The 14,098-nt window shown below is 62.0% G+C and overlaps 1 protein-coding gene across 2 annotated transcripts; it reads left to right on the forward strand.

Moving 5' to 3' along the window:
* Positions 1-34: 34 nt before the first annotated feature.
* On the forward strand, positions 35-14,042 carry INPPL1 (inositol polyphosphate phosphatase like 1). 2 transcript variants are annotated; one of them, XM_057377007.1, is made up of 28 exons: positions 36-243; positions 4,450-4,513; positions 5,336-5,486; positions 5,572-5,692; positions 5,780-5,917; positions 6,000-6,090; positions 6,327-6,416; positions 6,765-6,863; positions 7,049-7,199; positions 7,413-7,519; positions 7,759-7,861; positions 7,939-8,135; positions 8,515-8,632; positions 9,190-9,286; positions 9,378-9,516; positions 9,595-9,694; positions 9,777-9,865; positions 9,934-10,015; positions 10,109-10,198; positions 10,310-10,423; positions 10,525-10,613; positions 10,706-10,793; positions 10,875-11,030; positions 11,101-11,185; positions 11,543-11,692; positions 11,764-12,499; positions 12,605-12,723; positions 13,237-14,042. In XM_057377007.1, exons 1-28 carry the CDS (start codon positions 62-64, stop codon positions 13,325-13,327), a joined length of 3,837 nt encoding a protein of 1,278 aa, XP_057232990.1. In that variant the 5' UTR covers positions 36-61; the 3' UTR covers positions 13,328-14,042. The 2 variants fall into 2 exon arrangements, with proteins under 2 accessions (XP_057232989.1, XP_057232990.1); XM_057377006.1 differs by having other exon boundaries at positions 35-243; positions 11,764-12,723.
* Positions 14,043-14,098: the final 56 nt, after the last annotated feature.

The following is a 14,098-nucleotide window of genomic DNA, read 5'->3' on the forward strand; positions in this document are numbered from 1 at the left end:
CCCCGCGGGTCCCCCCTCCCCCTCAGAGCGCGGCCCCGCGGCGCGGCCCCGGCGGCAGAGCATGGCGGGCGCGGGGGGCTCGGGGGGCGCAGGAGGGGCGGCCCCGGTGCCGCTGCCCCTCTGGTACCACCGGGACCTGAGCCGGGCGGCGGCCGAGGAGCAGCTGGCGCGGGCCGGGCGGGACGGCAGCTTCCTGGTGCGGGACAGCGAGAGCGTGGCGGGGGCCTACGCGCTTTGCCTGCTGTGAGTGGGGTACGGGCGGGGAGGTGCCGGGGGGACACCCATGAGGTACCGGGGAGGCGTACGGGGAGATCCGGGAGCAGCCACCGGGAGYGATTGAAGCGGGGCACCGGGAGGGGACCGGCGCGAGGCCGTGGGAGCTGCGGAGGCACGGGCAGAGTGTCGGGGTGAGGGCTGAGGGCGACCCTGGGGGAGCAGCAGCGGGAGGAACCGCCGGAGCTTTGGASAGTCCCGGGAGAGGCACGGGGCGGGGGTACCGGGGGAGATCCGGGCGTAGGAGTGGAGTGTTCAGCGGGGCACCGGAGAGGCCTCGGGGGTGGTCCGAGGAGAGCAGGGGGTCGGGAGGGGAGCCGGGGCTGGGTCCTGGGCGAACAGCGGGGAGGATTTGGAGGAGCACTAGCGAGGTACCAAGGGCAACACTGGGTCGTCGTGGAGGGGGTGTCACTGCGGGGATTCGGGAGAGCACTGGGGTACACAGGGCGGGTGTCCAGGGAAGCGCTGGCGGGGGGCCAAGAAGAACAGTGGAAGAGGCACCGAAGACGGGGGGGGGCGGTGCACCGAGGGAGCGGTGGCMGGGGGAGCAGTGGGAATCATTGGAAGGGATCCAGGGGAGCATTCAGGAAGCACTGAGGGGGGACACCAACGTGAAGAGGGCAGCAGGCATAGGGGGAGACCCGCCTGGGGGGACATAGTGGACATGGGGGTCACCGGTACTGTGGGGATTGCTAGGAATTTGGGGAACTGGGCACAGGGGGACTGGAACAGCTGTGGTCCGTGGATGCTGAGGGGGCACAGACACGAGGAGAYCTCGGGATTCGGAGGGGCACTGGCACTTCTGGGACACAGGGCACCAGGAGAATGGCATCTACTCTGGCCTGTGAGTCCCAGGGGACCAGACACCAGCAGATGGGGTGACKTGGAGGGGCTGGGGATACCTCAGCACTGGGGAGATACTGGGTTGGTGCCAGGCATCTGTGAAAGTCATCCTTGCTRCCACAGGGGTCTGTGAGATGGGGGTCTGACCCCTACCCCACACCTTTGAGGTCCCTTAGCCTACCCATGGCACTCAGGGTCCCCAGCTCCTGACCTCGTGTCTGGGAGTCCCCAGCCTGGAGGGGCTGGATGGCTCTGTGCCCTTGAGTCGTGCCATGGGACTCCATGGCTCCCAGCTTGTGCCASGTCATGGGTGAGTGCTGATAGCCCCGGGGGTCCTGAAATGCCTTTGCCTGGTGGTGCACCACAGCACCCCACCATACCTGGGGCCTCTGGCACCTTGGTATGCTGGTGATGTTCCATGTGCTGTTGCGTTCCCAGGGAGTTCCCGGGGCATGCCACTGGCTCTGCTCGAGGCTGGCTACCTGTGCCAGCACCTGGACCTTGATGTGGTTATGGAGTGGTGGTGAGGGCACCTCAACTCAAAGTTTTTTTCTGCCCTGAGAGCCTGTGGGAGAACTGGGAGTTCACTCTGAGTTGACCTGCCCTGGCCTGGGGCTGCTGTGTGCTGGTGCCACATGCAGGTGCCAGGCATGCAGCCTTCATGGTGGCATGGTTCTCCTTCCCCGTGGACAGTGGCAAATGCTGTTTACCAGCCATGTGAGCACAGCGTGGCTCTGGGCTCCGGCTCCCCACTGGAAAGCTGGGCTGGCAAGCAGCACYGGGGCATGGCACTGGGAGAGAACAYTATTCTGGCACCTSATGGTGCCACAGGGCTGAGGGACATTGTTGTATCAGCATGGGTGACAGGGGGCTGCAGACAGCATCGTGATKCAGGTGCCTGGGTGAGGGGTGTCTGTCACATCTCTCGCTGCCTGGCGAGGAGGCTGTGGGTGCCACATGGATGAGCTGTGGGATGGGACCAAGCAGCGTGGCAAAGCCTGTCATGGAGATGCCAAGTTGGGGGACTTCACTCCAGCAAGGACCAGTGGGAGTCCCTGGTGGTGTGATCTCGCCAGGCATCCCCATTKYCAGCGAGTGGGTGGACAGGGCTGTRGGACCATTGGCCCCAGCTATTRCTGGGCCCTAAAAATAGCTRCAGGGTCAGGAGGAGGAAAGGCAACTGCAGCAGGATCCCRGCAATGTCGGCTTCCTTTAACCCTCCCGCTGGTGTGCCATGGCCTCGCCAGGCTGGATGTGGCACTCCAGGATAGCTTGCGGTGGCCTTGCCATGGCACACTGGGGCATTTCACCATGGCATGCCAGGGTGTCACACTTGTGGCCTCACTGTGATATTGGGGCATCCCTGGAACCCACAGGGCTGGCACACGCTGGTAGCACAGCAGGGTGTGCTGGCATTGCCAGTTGGTGAGCAGTGCCAATGGGGATGGTCCTGGTGTGGTGTCCCATAGGAGCACAGGGGCTTGAAGCCTCCATCTGCACTAGCTGCTAGTTCATGGGGGCACCAGTGCCAGGGTGGTGCCAGTGGGTGTGTGGCGTCCCCCTCGCCAGAGTGCCCACACACTGCTCTTGGTGGAGTAGGGTGATAGGTGCCCCTCTGTGCCATGGGGCAGTGGGGACATGGGGGTGCCCGCTGTGCTGGCAGGGCCGTGGCAGGGTGCTGGCTGCGCGTCAGAGCTGACAGGGGAGTCCCGGTGCTCCCGCATAAAGGCTCTTTGTGCCCAAGCCCGGTGTTCTCTGCCCCCCCCGTCGCTGCTCACCAAAATAGCAGCCGCCAGCAGTGGGACTGGGCAGCCAGGGGGGCCCTGCAGTCTCCTCTGTACTGCCCTCCCCTGTACCGCCCACCCCCTGTGCTGTGCACCTCCAGCCCCCCACCARGTATCCATAGAGAGCCCCTTGTCCTCCCCCACAGCTGAGGTTCCTCCTAGGGGTCCTGCTCCTTGCCTATCCAATTTGGAGTTCTACGTACTGGTTATGTGCTAAGGTTCCTCTTGCACTCCCCCATCACACCCTCTCTAGTGTCCCTGCTGTGGAGACCCAACTGTGTATTAGGACTTCCCACAGAGACCCCCTTGTTGGAGGGTGCATCTTTGTGCACCCCCATGCCACCAGCTGGGATTCTCCCACAGACTCCTTCGAGCTGGGAACTCCTTATTCCCTCACCCACTCCAGCGGCATTTTCCATGCAGTCTGCCCATGGTGGATTCTCATTCAGTCCCCCCTGCCACTTGGAGGGTTCCCCAGACTGGGCATTGTGCCACTCGGGATGACCCCAAGAGTGCTGTGGTAGGTTGTACCTGCAGGCAAGGGAGGAGAAATGGGGTACCTGGCACTGCAGGGAGTGTGGTGGCCCCAGGGGACCTGGTGCTGTGGGACGGCATGAGGGTAACCAGCACTGTAGGATGACACCAGGGGGTCTGACACCATGGGGTGGGATGTGGGGACATGGCACCCCATCCAGTGACACAGCACAGTGTGTGTGGGGGGATGGATGCTGCCTTGTTCCAGTCCTCCAGCCATGTGTCGAGGTGCCACTAGGGCAGGGAGCATAGCAGCTGAGTGGACCGGTGGCCCTGGTGTGGTGACAGCTGCCTCAATGCTTATGGTGACCTCTGTGGCCAGAGGCCAGCCCAGGAGCCACTGCTGTCCCTGCTGACAGCACTGTTGTGGGGAGGTCTGGCAGTGTCGGCGCTCCCTGTCTCCTGAAGTCTCTGAAGTGGGGAGAGGACACGCCTGGGGTCCCAGTCCTGCTCCTTGCACCCGCTGATGTTGTCACTTCATCTCTTAGTGCTGCCCGTCACCCCCTGCCCTGGGATCACGTCCCTGGTTCCTGTCAGCTTCCACTGGAAAATAAATTGTTTCCTGGCATCCTGGCTGCCAGGTCCTGCCTGCTCCTGCCAGCTCCTGCCTGCGCCTGCCAGCTCCTGCCTGTGCTGTGGGCTGAGGACACTGCCTCTGGCACACAGTCAGTGCGGCTGGGTCAGCAGCCCCAGTGGTGTTGATGGTGGGGTYGGAGCAAGCAGGGGTGCCACTCTGAGACTCCCAGCACCTACCCAGGACTCCCAGCACCCATCCTGCAAGCATTTTCCCATGGATTTTCAATGGGTTTCCATGTCAGCTCATTGCGTGCCGTGGGGAATAGTGGTACTGGATCTCCTCACTCCAATACCACTGTGTGGTGTTATTGGGTGCTAGTGAAGTAGGGTCTGGCTGGATGAGTACTGGACATCCCTTTGGGGCTGTTGGGGGCCAAGCAGGCTGGTGGGGGGATGCCACCCAATCCCCAGCACCCTGATGCCCTCCCTGCTGCCACAGGTTCCAGAAACACGTCCACACCTACCGCATCCTGCCGGACGAGGAGGATTTCCTGGCCGTGCAGGTGGGCAGCGCGGGCATGGGACACCCTCTGCCTCATGGGCAGTGGGGGGTCTCCAGATTTGTAGTGCTCATTGTTGACCTCATGCTGTGAGTTTGCCGGTCTCTCTGGCTGTGCTGGGTGGCTGTGCCGGGCTCAGCCCTGGCCCAGTGCCACGCGTGTGCCCGGCTGTGCCGGATGGCTTGGCTGTGCCCGTCTTGGCYGGCCGCATTGGGTATTTTTAGAGCAACAGTACTCTCTTTGTGCTGGCCAGGCGGGCAGGAAAAGCTGCCCCTGGGAGGGAGGAGGCAAGGGATGGCTGGCTGCTGCCTGCACCCTGCCAGCCTACCGACCAGCCCTGCAGGTGGCACCACGGCACTATGCCGTCGCACTGGGCCCTGCTCCCCACTGTGGGCGTGTGGGGTCACCATACTGCATGAGGGTCCCTGTATGGAGGGGTTCCTGCACAGCAGCATCCCTGCATGGGAGGATCCTTGTATGGGAGTCAGCATGAGGGGGTCCCTGCATGGGGAATCTCCTTTCATGGCAACATCCCTGCGCAGTGTCAGTTCTGCATGAGGGGGTCCCTGCATGGGGAATCTCCTTTCATGGCAACATCCCTGCGCAGTGTCAGCTCTGCATGAGGGGGTCCTTGCATGGTGTTATCCCTGCCTGGGGGTCCCTGCATGCTAGTGTCCATGCCTGGGGAGAATCCTGTTTGGGGACACCCCTTCATGGGTGTCCCTGCATAGTGGCATCCCTGCATGGTGGGTTCCCTGCTTGGTGGTGTCTCCAGTGATGCTGGTTGCTGGCGCTGATGGCCCCGGTGTCCCCATGTCCCCGCAGACRTCACAAGGGGTGCAGGTGCGGCGCTTCAAGACGCTCAGTGAGCTGATTGCCCTATACCTGCAGCCCAACCAGGGGCTGGTCTGCACCCTGCTCTTCCCTGTCGAGAGGGAGAAAGAGAAGGAGACCGTGGAGGACAGGGACTACTCTGGTATGGCAGGGTGACATGGGTGGGTGAACAGGGTCCTGAGACTCCTAGGGTGGCAGTGATTGGCCCCCTCATTGCCCCATTGCAGATGGAGAGGATGAGAAGCCACCATTGCCACCACGCTCCGGCTCCACCAGCTTCTCCAGCACCTCGGTGGGGCTCAGCCCCACTGGCCTGGGACCAACTGTGCCCGAGGGGCCAGTGGAGAGGTGAGGGTCTGTCTGTCTCCTGCCTGTCCCCTGTTTGTCCCCTGTTCCTCCCTGCTGGCTCTCACTGCCTAGATGCTCTCCCTGCAGCCCCAATGGACTCAGCAGCATCTCCCATGAGTACTTGAAGGGCAGCTACACCCTGGACCTGGAGGCGGTGAAGGGAGGRGCCAACAGCCTCCCCCACCTCAACAAGACCCTCGTCACCTCCTGCAAACGCCTTCACAGGTGGGTGCTGCATGCTGGGATAGATGGACAGATGGAGGGATATCTGTGCCATCCACTGAACCAGTTTCTCTTGCCCCTTCAGTGAGGTGGACAAGGTGCTGGCAGGGCTGGAGATCCTCTCCAAGGTATTTGACCAGCAGAGCTCCTCCATGGTCTCCAAAATCCTGCAGCAGGTGAGAGGAATATCGGTTCACAGTAGTGGCAGCCTCCCACCAGGGACCATGCCCACAGATTCTACTATGGCACCGTTCATGGGTGGTGGGAAAGCCCGTGGAAAAACACTCACCATCCTGCCCCATCCCAGGGTGTGGTGGGCCCTGCCACTTTGGGGGAGGGGGGGAGGGGAGAGGATCTGGGGTGGGTCTGGGGGTCACATCCCAATGCTGGGGTGACCTGCTGGGGGTTCTAGACGGCAGGGCAGAGCGGAGAGCAGGAGCTGGAGAGCCTGGTGCTGAARCTTTCTGTGCTGAAAGATTTCCTGTCCTCCATTGAGAAGAAGGTAAGGCTGGGGAGGCAGGGGTGGATGTCTTGATGGGGGTGTCCTGACGGGTCTGGATGGACTGGAGGGACTGTGGAGCTGACAGCAGTGGTGGGTCTGGACAGCTGGTGGGGATTGCTGGGCTGGGGGAGCTGGGAGGCTGGGGGGTTGGGGGTGGGCTTTTGGGATTGAGGCACCAGTAGGACTGTGGAGGGCCAGTGAAGGTGGCACTGGTAGGGCTGAGAGGGCTGATGGGGCCTTGTGGGCTGTGAGGGCTGGTGGGGCTTGGGACATTGGTGGGACTGGAGGGGTTGGTGGAGCTGGGGGGACTGGTGGGCACTCGGCTGACCCTGCTGGGGACTCTGGCAGGCACTAAAGGCCCTGCAGGAGATGAGCTCGGCCACCCCCGCCAGYCCCCCCCAGCCCCTCTCCCGCAAGGCCAAGAGCATCCCAGTGCAGACCTTCGAGGTGAGCCCTACCCTACCCCCTGCCCTGCTCAGTTTTGGAGTTTTGAGGCAATTTCAGCATCAACTGAGTGCCTCCAGTGTGACACTGAGGGAATAGATCCCTAGGTGTCTCTGAGGGAGGCCAGATGCCAGATTGGGTGGTAGGGTGTTCCSTGTGTCCTCCCTCATCCCAGTGTCCCTTGGCAGGTGAAGCTGGATATCACCCTGGGGGACCTGACCAAGATCGGGAAGTCACAGAAGTACACGCTGAGCGTGGACGTGGAGGGGGGAAAGCTGGTGGTGCTGAAGAAGCAGAAGGACTCCCAGGAGGACTGGAACACRTTCACCCATGACAAGAGTGAGTGGGGAGGCATCCAGGGGACCCCAGCAATTGTGGGACTGCCTTTGTACTGTGGAGCATCCCTGTGGGGCTCAGTGGTGGGCTGGAAGTGGTGGGTTTCCTCATGCCAGGGGTGTCCCCATCCTTGGGGTCCCCCAAAGCATGGACTGGGGGGGTTCCAGCACCCAGCTGGCACCCAGTGTCCTCCCAGCTCTTGCCACTCCTCCCCAGTCCGGCAGCTGATCAAGTCACAGCGGGTGCAGAACAAACTGGGCATCGTTTTTGAGAAGGAAAAGGATAAAACGCAACGGAAGGACTTTGTTTTCGTCAGTGCCCGGGTGGGTAATGCTCAGCTGGGGGTGGAGGGGGGCAAGGGGTCCCTTGTAGGGATGGGGTGGGGCAGAATTTTAACCTTGGGCCCTGGTAGGGCTTGGGGACAGGTGYTGGGTGCCAGTGCCTGATGGCTGGATCGTGTCCCTGGGGCGGTCCCCCATGCCCAGGAGGTGCCAGGTTTGGCTGAGCCAAAGCAGGGGGGCTAGAGAGGGTTGTGGGCTCCTCTCACTATCACCTCCTGTAGAAGCGTGAGGCCTTCTGCCAGCTCCTGCAGCTGATGAAGAACAAGCATTCTCACCAGGATGAGCCTGACATGATCTCCATCTTCATTGGAACCTGGAATATGGGTTAGTGGGGCCGGGGGCAACCACGGTGTGGTGTCAAGGCCCTGGAGTCCCCCCTAACTGTGCTGTCCCCCCTGCAGGCAGTGTTCCCCCTCCCAAGAACATCAATTCATGGTTCACCTCCAAGGGGTTGGGCAAGACCCTGGATGAGGTGACGATGGCCATCCCCCATGACATCTACGTCTTCGGCACCCAGGAAAATTCTCTGGGAGATAAGGAGTGGGTGGACTTTCTGCGYACTGTCCTCAAGGACTTCACAGAGGTTGAGTACCGGCCGGTAAGAGTCAGGGTGTCCAGGGACCCTGGGGGGCTGTGGAGTGCAAGCACCGGTGGGTGGAGGAGGTGTGTGATGTCCAGTGTCCTGGGGGTGTCTGTGCTCTGGCTCTGTGACACGGGCTGTTCTGGGGTTGTCTTGTGCTAGGTGGCTGTGGTGCTCCAGGTCTACTGACATCAGATATTTTGGGGTACTGTCCGGTGGTGCTGGGTAGCTGTGGATACTGTTTGATGGTGGTGGGATTTTTTGGGGAGCGGCCCTTGGCGGGAGAGGCYGGGATGAAGCAGTAATGAGCATCCCCCGTGGATGCACCAGAGGAGCCCCCATGGCCCCGGGGGCCCCAGCACATGCTGGCAGGGGCTGAGGGTGCTGGGGCCCACAGGTGGCCATGCAGTCCCTGTGGAACATCAAGGTGGTGGTGCTGGTGAAGCCAGAGCACGAGAACCGCATCAGCCACGTCAGCACCTCCAGCGTCAAGACAGGGATCGCCAACACCCTCGGTAGGGGCGCAGCAGGGTACAGGGGGATATAGGGGGCGTGCACTGCACTAAGGGGTGCTGGGGTATCTGCATTGTGGGGAGGGTCCTATTGTTCCATGTGTTGCATGAGGAGGAGTCTCAGCATGTGTACCTTGCTTGATGGGGAGTCCTGGTATGTGTGCATTGCATGGGGAGGGGTCCCCGTGTGCTTGTCCTGACTTGTGTTGCATGAGGGGGAGTCTTGTTGATGCTCAGGGGGGGTCCCAGAGCATGTGTGTTGCATGAGGAGGGGTCTGCGTGTGTTTCATGCACAGGGCTTTATGTGTGGTGCACAGAGCAAGCTCTGGGAATGTTTGCATTGCATGGGGAAGCTCTGGATGAGTGTGCTTTGCCCGAGGGGGGCTCTGGGGGGTGTTTCATGAGGAGGGCTCTGGGCTTGTGCCAGGCTGCACGTGCCTGTGATGGATGGCTGGGTGGGGACTGTGCCCCATCGCTGTGACCTGGGACCAGCTGGGTGCCTGTCCCCTGGTAAGATCAGGGGTTGCCTGATCCCATCCCATGTCCCCATGTCCTCACAGGGAACAAGGGTGCTGTGGGTGTCTCCTTCATGTTCAATGGCACTTCCTTTGGCTTTGTCAACTGCCACCTCACTTCTGGCAATGAGAAGACRGCACGGTGAGCATCCCCACCCTGGGCTGGGCCAGGAGGGGGCTGTTGCCCCTGCYCCAGTGTCTGTGATATCCTGTCCCYMTGTCCCCTGCTTCAGGAGGAACCAGAACTACCTGGACATCCTGCGCCTGCTCTCACTGGGGGATAAGCARCTGAGCTCCTTTGACATCTCCCTTCGCTTCACCCACCTCTTCTGGTTTGGGGACCTCAATTACCGCCTGGACATGGACATCCAGGTCAGGAGAAGGGGGTGGGGTGTGGAGGTGTCATAGTCCCCCTGACCCAGCCCAGTGCCAGCCCCTTTGTCCCCACAGGAGATCCTCAACTACATCAGCCGCAAGGAGCTGGAGCCGCTGCTGAAGGTGGATCAGCTCAACCTGGAGAAGGAGAAACACAAGGTGTTCCTGCGCTTCGGTGAGGACTTGGGGGCTCTGGAAGGGTCTAGGGGTACAGCCCTTTCTGTCAGGACTGTCCTGACCCGTTGGTGTCCCTGYAGGTGAGGAGGAGATCACCTTCCCCCCAACCTACCGTTATGAGCGAGGCTCCCGGGACACCTACGTCTGGCACAAGCAGAAGCCCACGGGGGTAGGTGCTGGGCAGGGGGGAGTCAGGGGAGTGGAGGACACCCTAACCTGAACCCCCACCCCTGCCAGGTGCGTACCAACGTGCCATCCTGGTGTGACCGCATCCTCTGGAAATCCTACCCTGAGACTCATGTCAACTGCAATGCTTACGGTGAGCAGTGTGACCATCCCCAGCAGCCTTGTCACTGTTCTGGGGGCAGTCACCCCTCTATCCTGACTGCTTCCCCATCCCCACTGGCTGCAGGGTGCACAGATGACATCGTCACCAGTGACCACTCGCCTGTCTTTGGCTCCTTCGAGGTGGGAGTGACATCCCAGTTCGTTTCCAAAAAAGGTGCCTGTGCCCAAGGRGATACCTTGTTGTCCCCTGCCCCGCTACGGTCCCATCTCTCCCTCTAAATGGGGAGGTCCCAGAGGGATTCCAATGCCTTGCCTCTCCATGGAGGGCTCTCCAAGTCCTCAGAGCAGGCGTACATCGAGTTTGAGAGCGTAGAGGCCATTGTGAAGACATCCAGTCGCACGAAGTTTTTCATCGAGTTCTATTCTACCTGCCTGGAAGGTGAGGGGTGAGGAGTCCCAAAGGGCTTGAGAGGAGTCCCAGAAAGCTCATGGGATCCCGGGAGGCTGATGGTGTGAGGCCATGTCCTGTTACCACCACAGAGTTCAAGAAGAGCTTCGAGAATGACAGCCAGAGCAGTGACAACATCAACTTCCTCAAGGTGCAGTGGTCATCACGGCAGCTGCCCACGGTGAGGAGGGGCTGGGGGCTGACAGGGTGGGCACTGGGGGGAGCTGCAGACAGGCAGCACTAAGTGCCAGCATCCCATCCCCTTGGCTGCAGTTGAAGCCCATCCTCTCTGAGATTGAGTACCTGCAGGACCAGCACCTCCTGCTCACTGTCAAATCCCTCGAYGGTTACGAGTCCTACGGTGAGTGTTCACTCCAGCACTGTGCCAGCACAGGGTGTCTGTGGGGTGCAGACCCCCAACTTCCCCCACTGTCACCCCCAGGGGAGTGTGTCATCGCCCTGAAGTCGATGATCGGCAGCACAGCACAGCAGTTCCTCACCTACCTGTCCCACCGCGGCGAGGAGACCGGCAACATCCGCGGCTCCATGAAGGTCCGGGTGCCCACAGAGCGCCTGGGTACCCGCGAGAGGCTCTATGGTGAGGACCCCTCACCCTGAGGGGGATGGTGGTGACAGGACTCCACCACTGAGCCCCTGTCCCCCGACAGAGTGGATCAGCATCGATAAGGATGAGACAACAGCCGGCAAAGGGAAGGTGTCGCTGGGCGCCAGGGCCACGCAGGACTATGCCAAGTATGGGGGACAGGGTTCGTCAGCGTGGGGGGCACTGGTTCCTGCGGGTCAGGGGGCCTGAGCACGGGTATTGCTCAGAGTGTCCCTGTGGGTTGGTGTGTGGGATGTGACTGGGGACAGTCCTGATGCCAATTCCATGCCACATCGGGCAGGGATGGGGCTCTGAGCCTCCAAACGTGGTACTGGCTGTGTTTTGGTGGCTGAACCCTATCATGGAGGGCAGAGCCCCATCCTGAGGATCTGAGCCCTGACCTGGGCTGCTGTGACCCATCCCATGGGGTCTGAACCTTGTYCTAGATGATGTGAGCCCTGTCCTGGGTGTCTGTCCATGGGGCACCGAACACCTTCTGTTGCCAGGTCTGCGGGGCGGAAGCCCACYGGTGCTGAGCCCTCCACCACCATCCTGGCGAAGCTTCCGGAGGAGCCTGAGAAGAGCAGCACCACAGCAGCGCCGTGGCCCCCTGCTCCACACCGCAGCACCCCCAGGGACGAGGCCACCCCAAGCTGGTGAGGGATTGTAGGCAGGGCGGGGGAGGTGGCATACTCTGGGGATGTCACACTCACCCTTGTGCCCGCAGGTCCAAGGCGGAGGCAGTGCCAGAGCTGTCGGGGGGTCCCCTGAAGAACAGCTTCAACAACCCGGCATACTACGTGCTGGAGGGGGTCCCCCACCAGCTGCTGGTGCCAGGRGACCCCGGCAAGCCCCCCAAGGCCAAGGTGGCAGTGCCGGAGCCCCGCTGGTGCCCCTCAGTGTGCCGCRGTGGCGAAAGTGATGAGGAAGAGGACCTTGGCACCCTCAACCTGCCGCCACCAGATTTCCCCCCTCCACCACTGCCACGGGAGCTGGAGCTCCCCTCAAACACCTTCTTTGGCACCCCCAAGGAGCTGCCRGTGTCCACCGCGTGTGAGGAACCCAAACCCCACCCTGCTGCCTTCAGCGAGACTCCCCTGCCCAAGTTGCACCCCCGGCCACCCCCAGCCACTGGGGCTGGATTTGGGGTGGAGGGGGCTGGTGGGATGSCTGTTACTGGAGGGCTGCCTGCAGTTGGGGGGCTGCCCACTCCTGCGGGGCTGCCTGGTGCCGGGGGKCTGCCGGGGGGGCTGCTGGATGACCGCTCCTGCTCGGTGCTGCAGATGGCCAAGACACTGAGTGAGGTGGACTACGGGGGTGGGAAGGGGAGGGTGGTCCCCCCMCAACCACTGCTGGCCAAGGGGGGGCTGCCTCCCCGCTGCCTGCACCCCGACTATGGCCGCCCCCTTGCCTTCCCTCCTCACTCCATCCAGGAGAGCATCCAGGAGGATCTGGCTGAGGAGGTGGGTGATGCAGAGTGGGTGGGGGTCAGGATGCTGARGCTCCTCAGCACCTCAACCGGGGCTCCCTTTGTGGGGCCCCATGGTGCTGAGGCTTTTGGGGTGCAGGTGCTGGGTCGTGGCGTGGGTGCAGTGCCYGGTGTGGGCGAGTGGCTGCAGGCACTGGGGCTGGAGCGGTACGAGGAGGGGCTGGTGCGCAATGGCTGGGATGACCTGGAGTTCCTCAGGTGAGTAGCCCCCCAAAACGGTGTGGAGGGACCCCCACCTACTCCCACCACCAGCCTGACCAGCTCCGTGGGTCCATGTCCTCCTCAGGGGGTCACAGTGATACCTGGGTTCTGGGGAGGCCCTGGGGTGCTGCCATTGATGGTCCCCACTGTTCCTGGGGTGTTCTCACTGTCCCTGGGGGGTGCCTACTGAGGGTTTTTGCTTCCTCTGGGGGTCCCTGCTGCCCCTGGAGGTCCCTGCTGCCCCCAAAGATTCTATGCTGCCCTGGGGGGGGCCCATTGCTCCCAGGGGTGCCTTCTGCCCCTGGGTGTCCCTCCTGCYCTCAAGGTGCCCTTTGCCTCTGGGGATCCCCACTGCCCCCAAGGGTGACAGAACGCCACAGCAAGGACAGGATGGAGGCTGCTAGGCACACAGCAACCTGAGGGGGGGTTCTAACGTCCTCAGCTGGGGACCCCCCAAGGCTGGGGTACCCCTCAGGGGCAGAGAGCCCCACATTTTTGCCTCMTTCCCAGTGACATCACGGAGGAGGACCTGGAGGAGGCTGGAGTGCTGGACCCTGGCCACAAACGCGTCCTTTTGGAGAGCCTCCAGCTCCGCAAGTAACAGCCACYGCACATCCAGCATCCCGTGCATCCCAAGGCCCAGCATCCCAGATTTTGCGGCTGCACATCCTGCATCCTGTGGCCCAGCATCCCAAATCCTGCAGCCATGCATCCCAGATCTTGCAGTCACGTGTCCTGCGGCCCAGCATCCGGCATCCCACAGATGCACATCCTGGATCCCGTGGCTGTGCGTTCTGCATCCTTCTGCCGCGCATCCCGGACCCCGTGGCCCAGCATCCTGCATCCTGCAGCTGAGCATCCCAGATCCTGTGGCCCTGTGTCTGCAGCCCAATGTCCTGCAGCCATGTATCCTGGGTCCCATGGATGTGCRTTCCAGATCCTGCAGCTGAGGATCGTTCATCCCATAGTCCCATATCCTGCATCCATTCATCCCACCATCACCAGCAGCCAGTGGGGGCCCCAGGACACCCACAGCCCACCCCCCACCCTGGATGTGGGGTAATGGGGTGGGAAGGAGGAGTAGGGGGACACCTGGTCAGATAATTTCACATGAGGGTCCCTATGAGGTGCCCTCACATTTAAGTTATTTTTTATTTATTGGGAGAAGGGATAGGGRAAAGGTTGTCTGGGGGAAATCCTTGGGACCCCTACGGCCCCTCACAGCTAGGAGGAGGAGGAGGGGGCTCTGAGCAAAGTCGTGTCTCAACCCAAGTGCCTTCATGATGCCTAGCCAGGAATGGGATGGGATGGGATGGGATGGGATGGGATGGGATGGGATGGGATGGGATGGGATGGGATGGGATGGGATGGG

This window comes from Malurus melanocephalus, unplaced genomic scaffold (assembly GCF_030028575.1).
Source record: "Malurus melanocephalus ecotype Western Australia unplaced genomic scaffold, MMel_1.1 scaffold_298, whole genome shotgun sequence".
NCBI classification, from domain to species: domain Eukaryota; kingdom Metazoa; phylum Chordata; class Aves; order Passeriformes; family Maluridae; genus Malurus; species Malurus melanocephalus.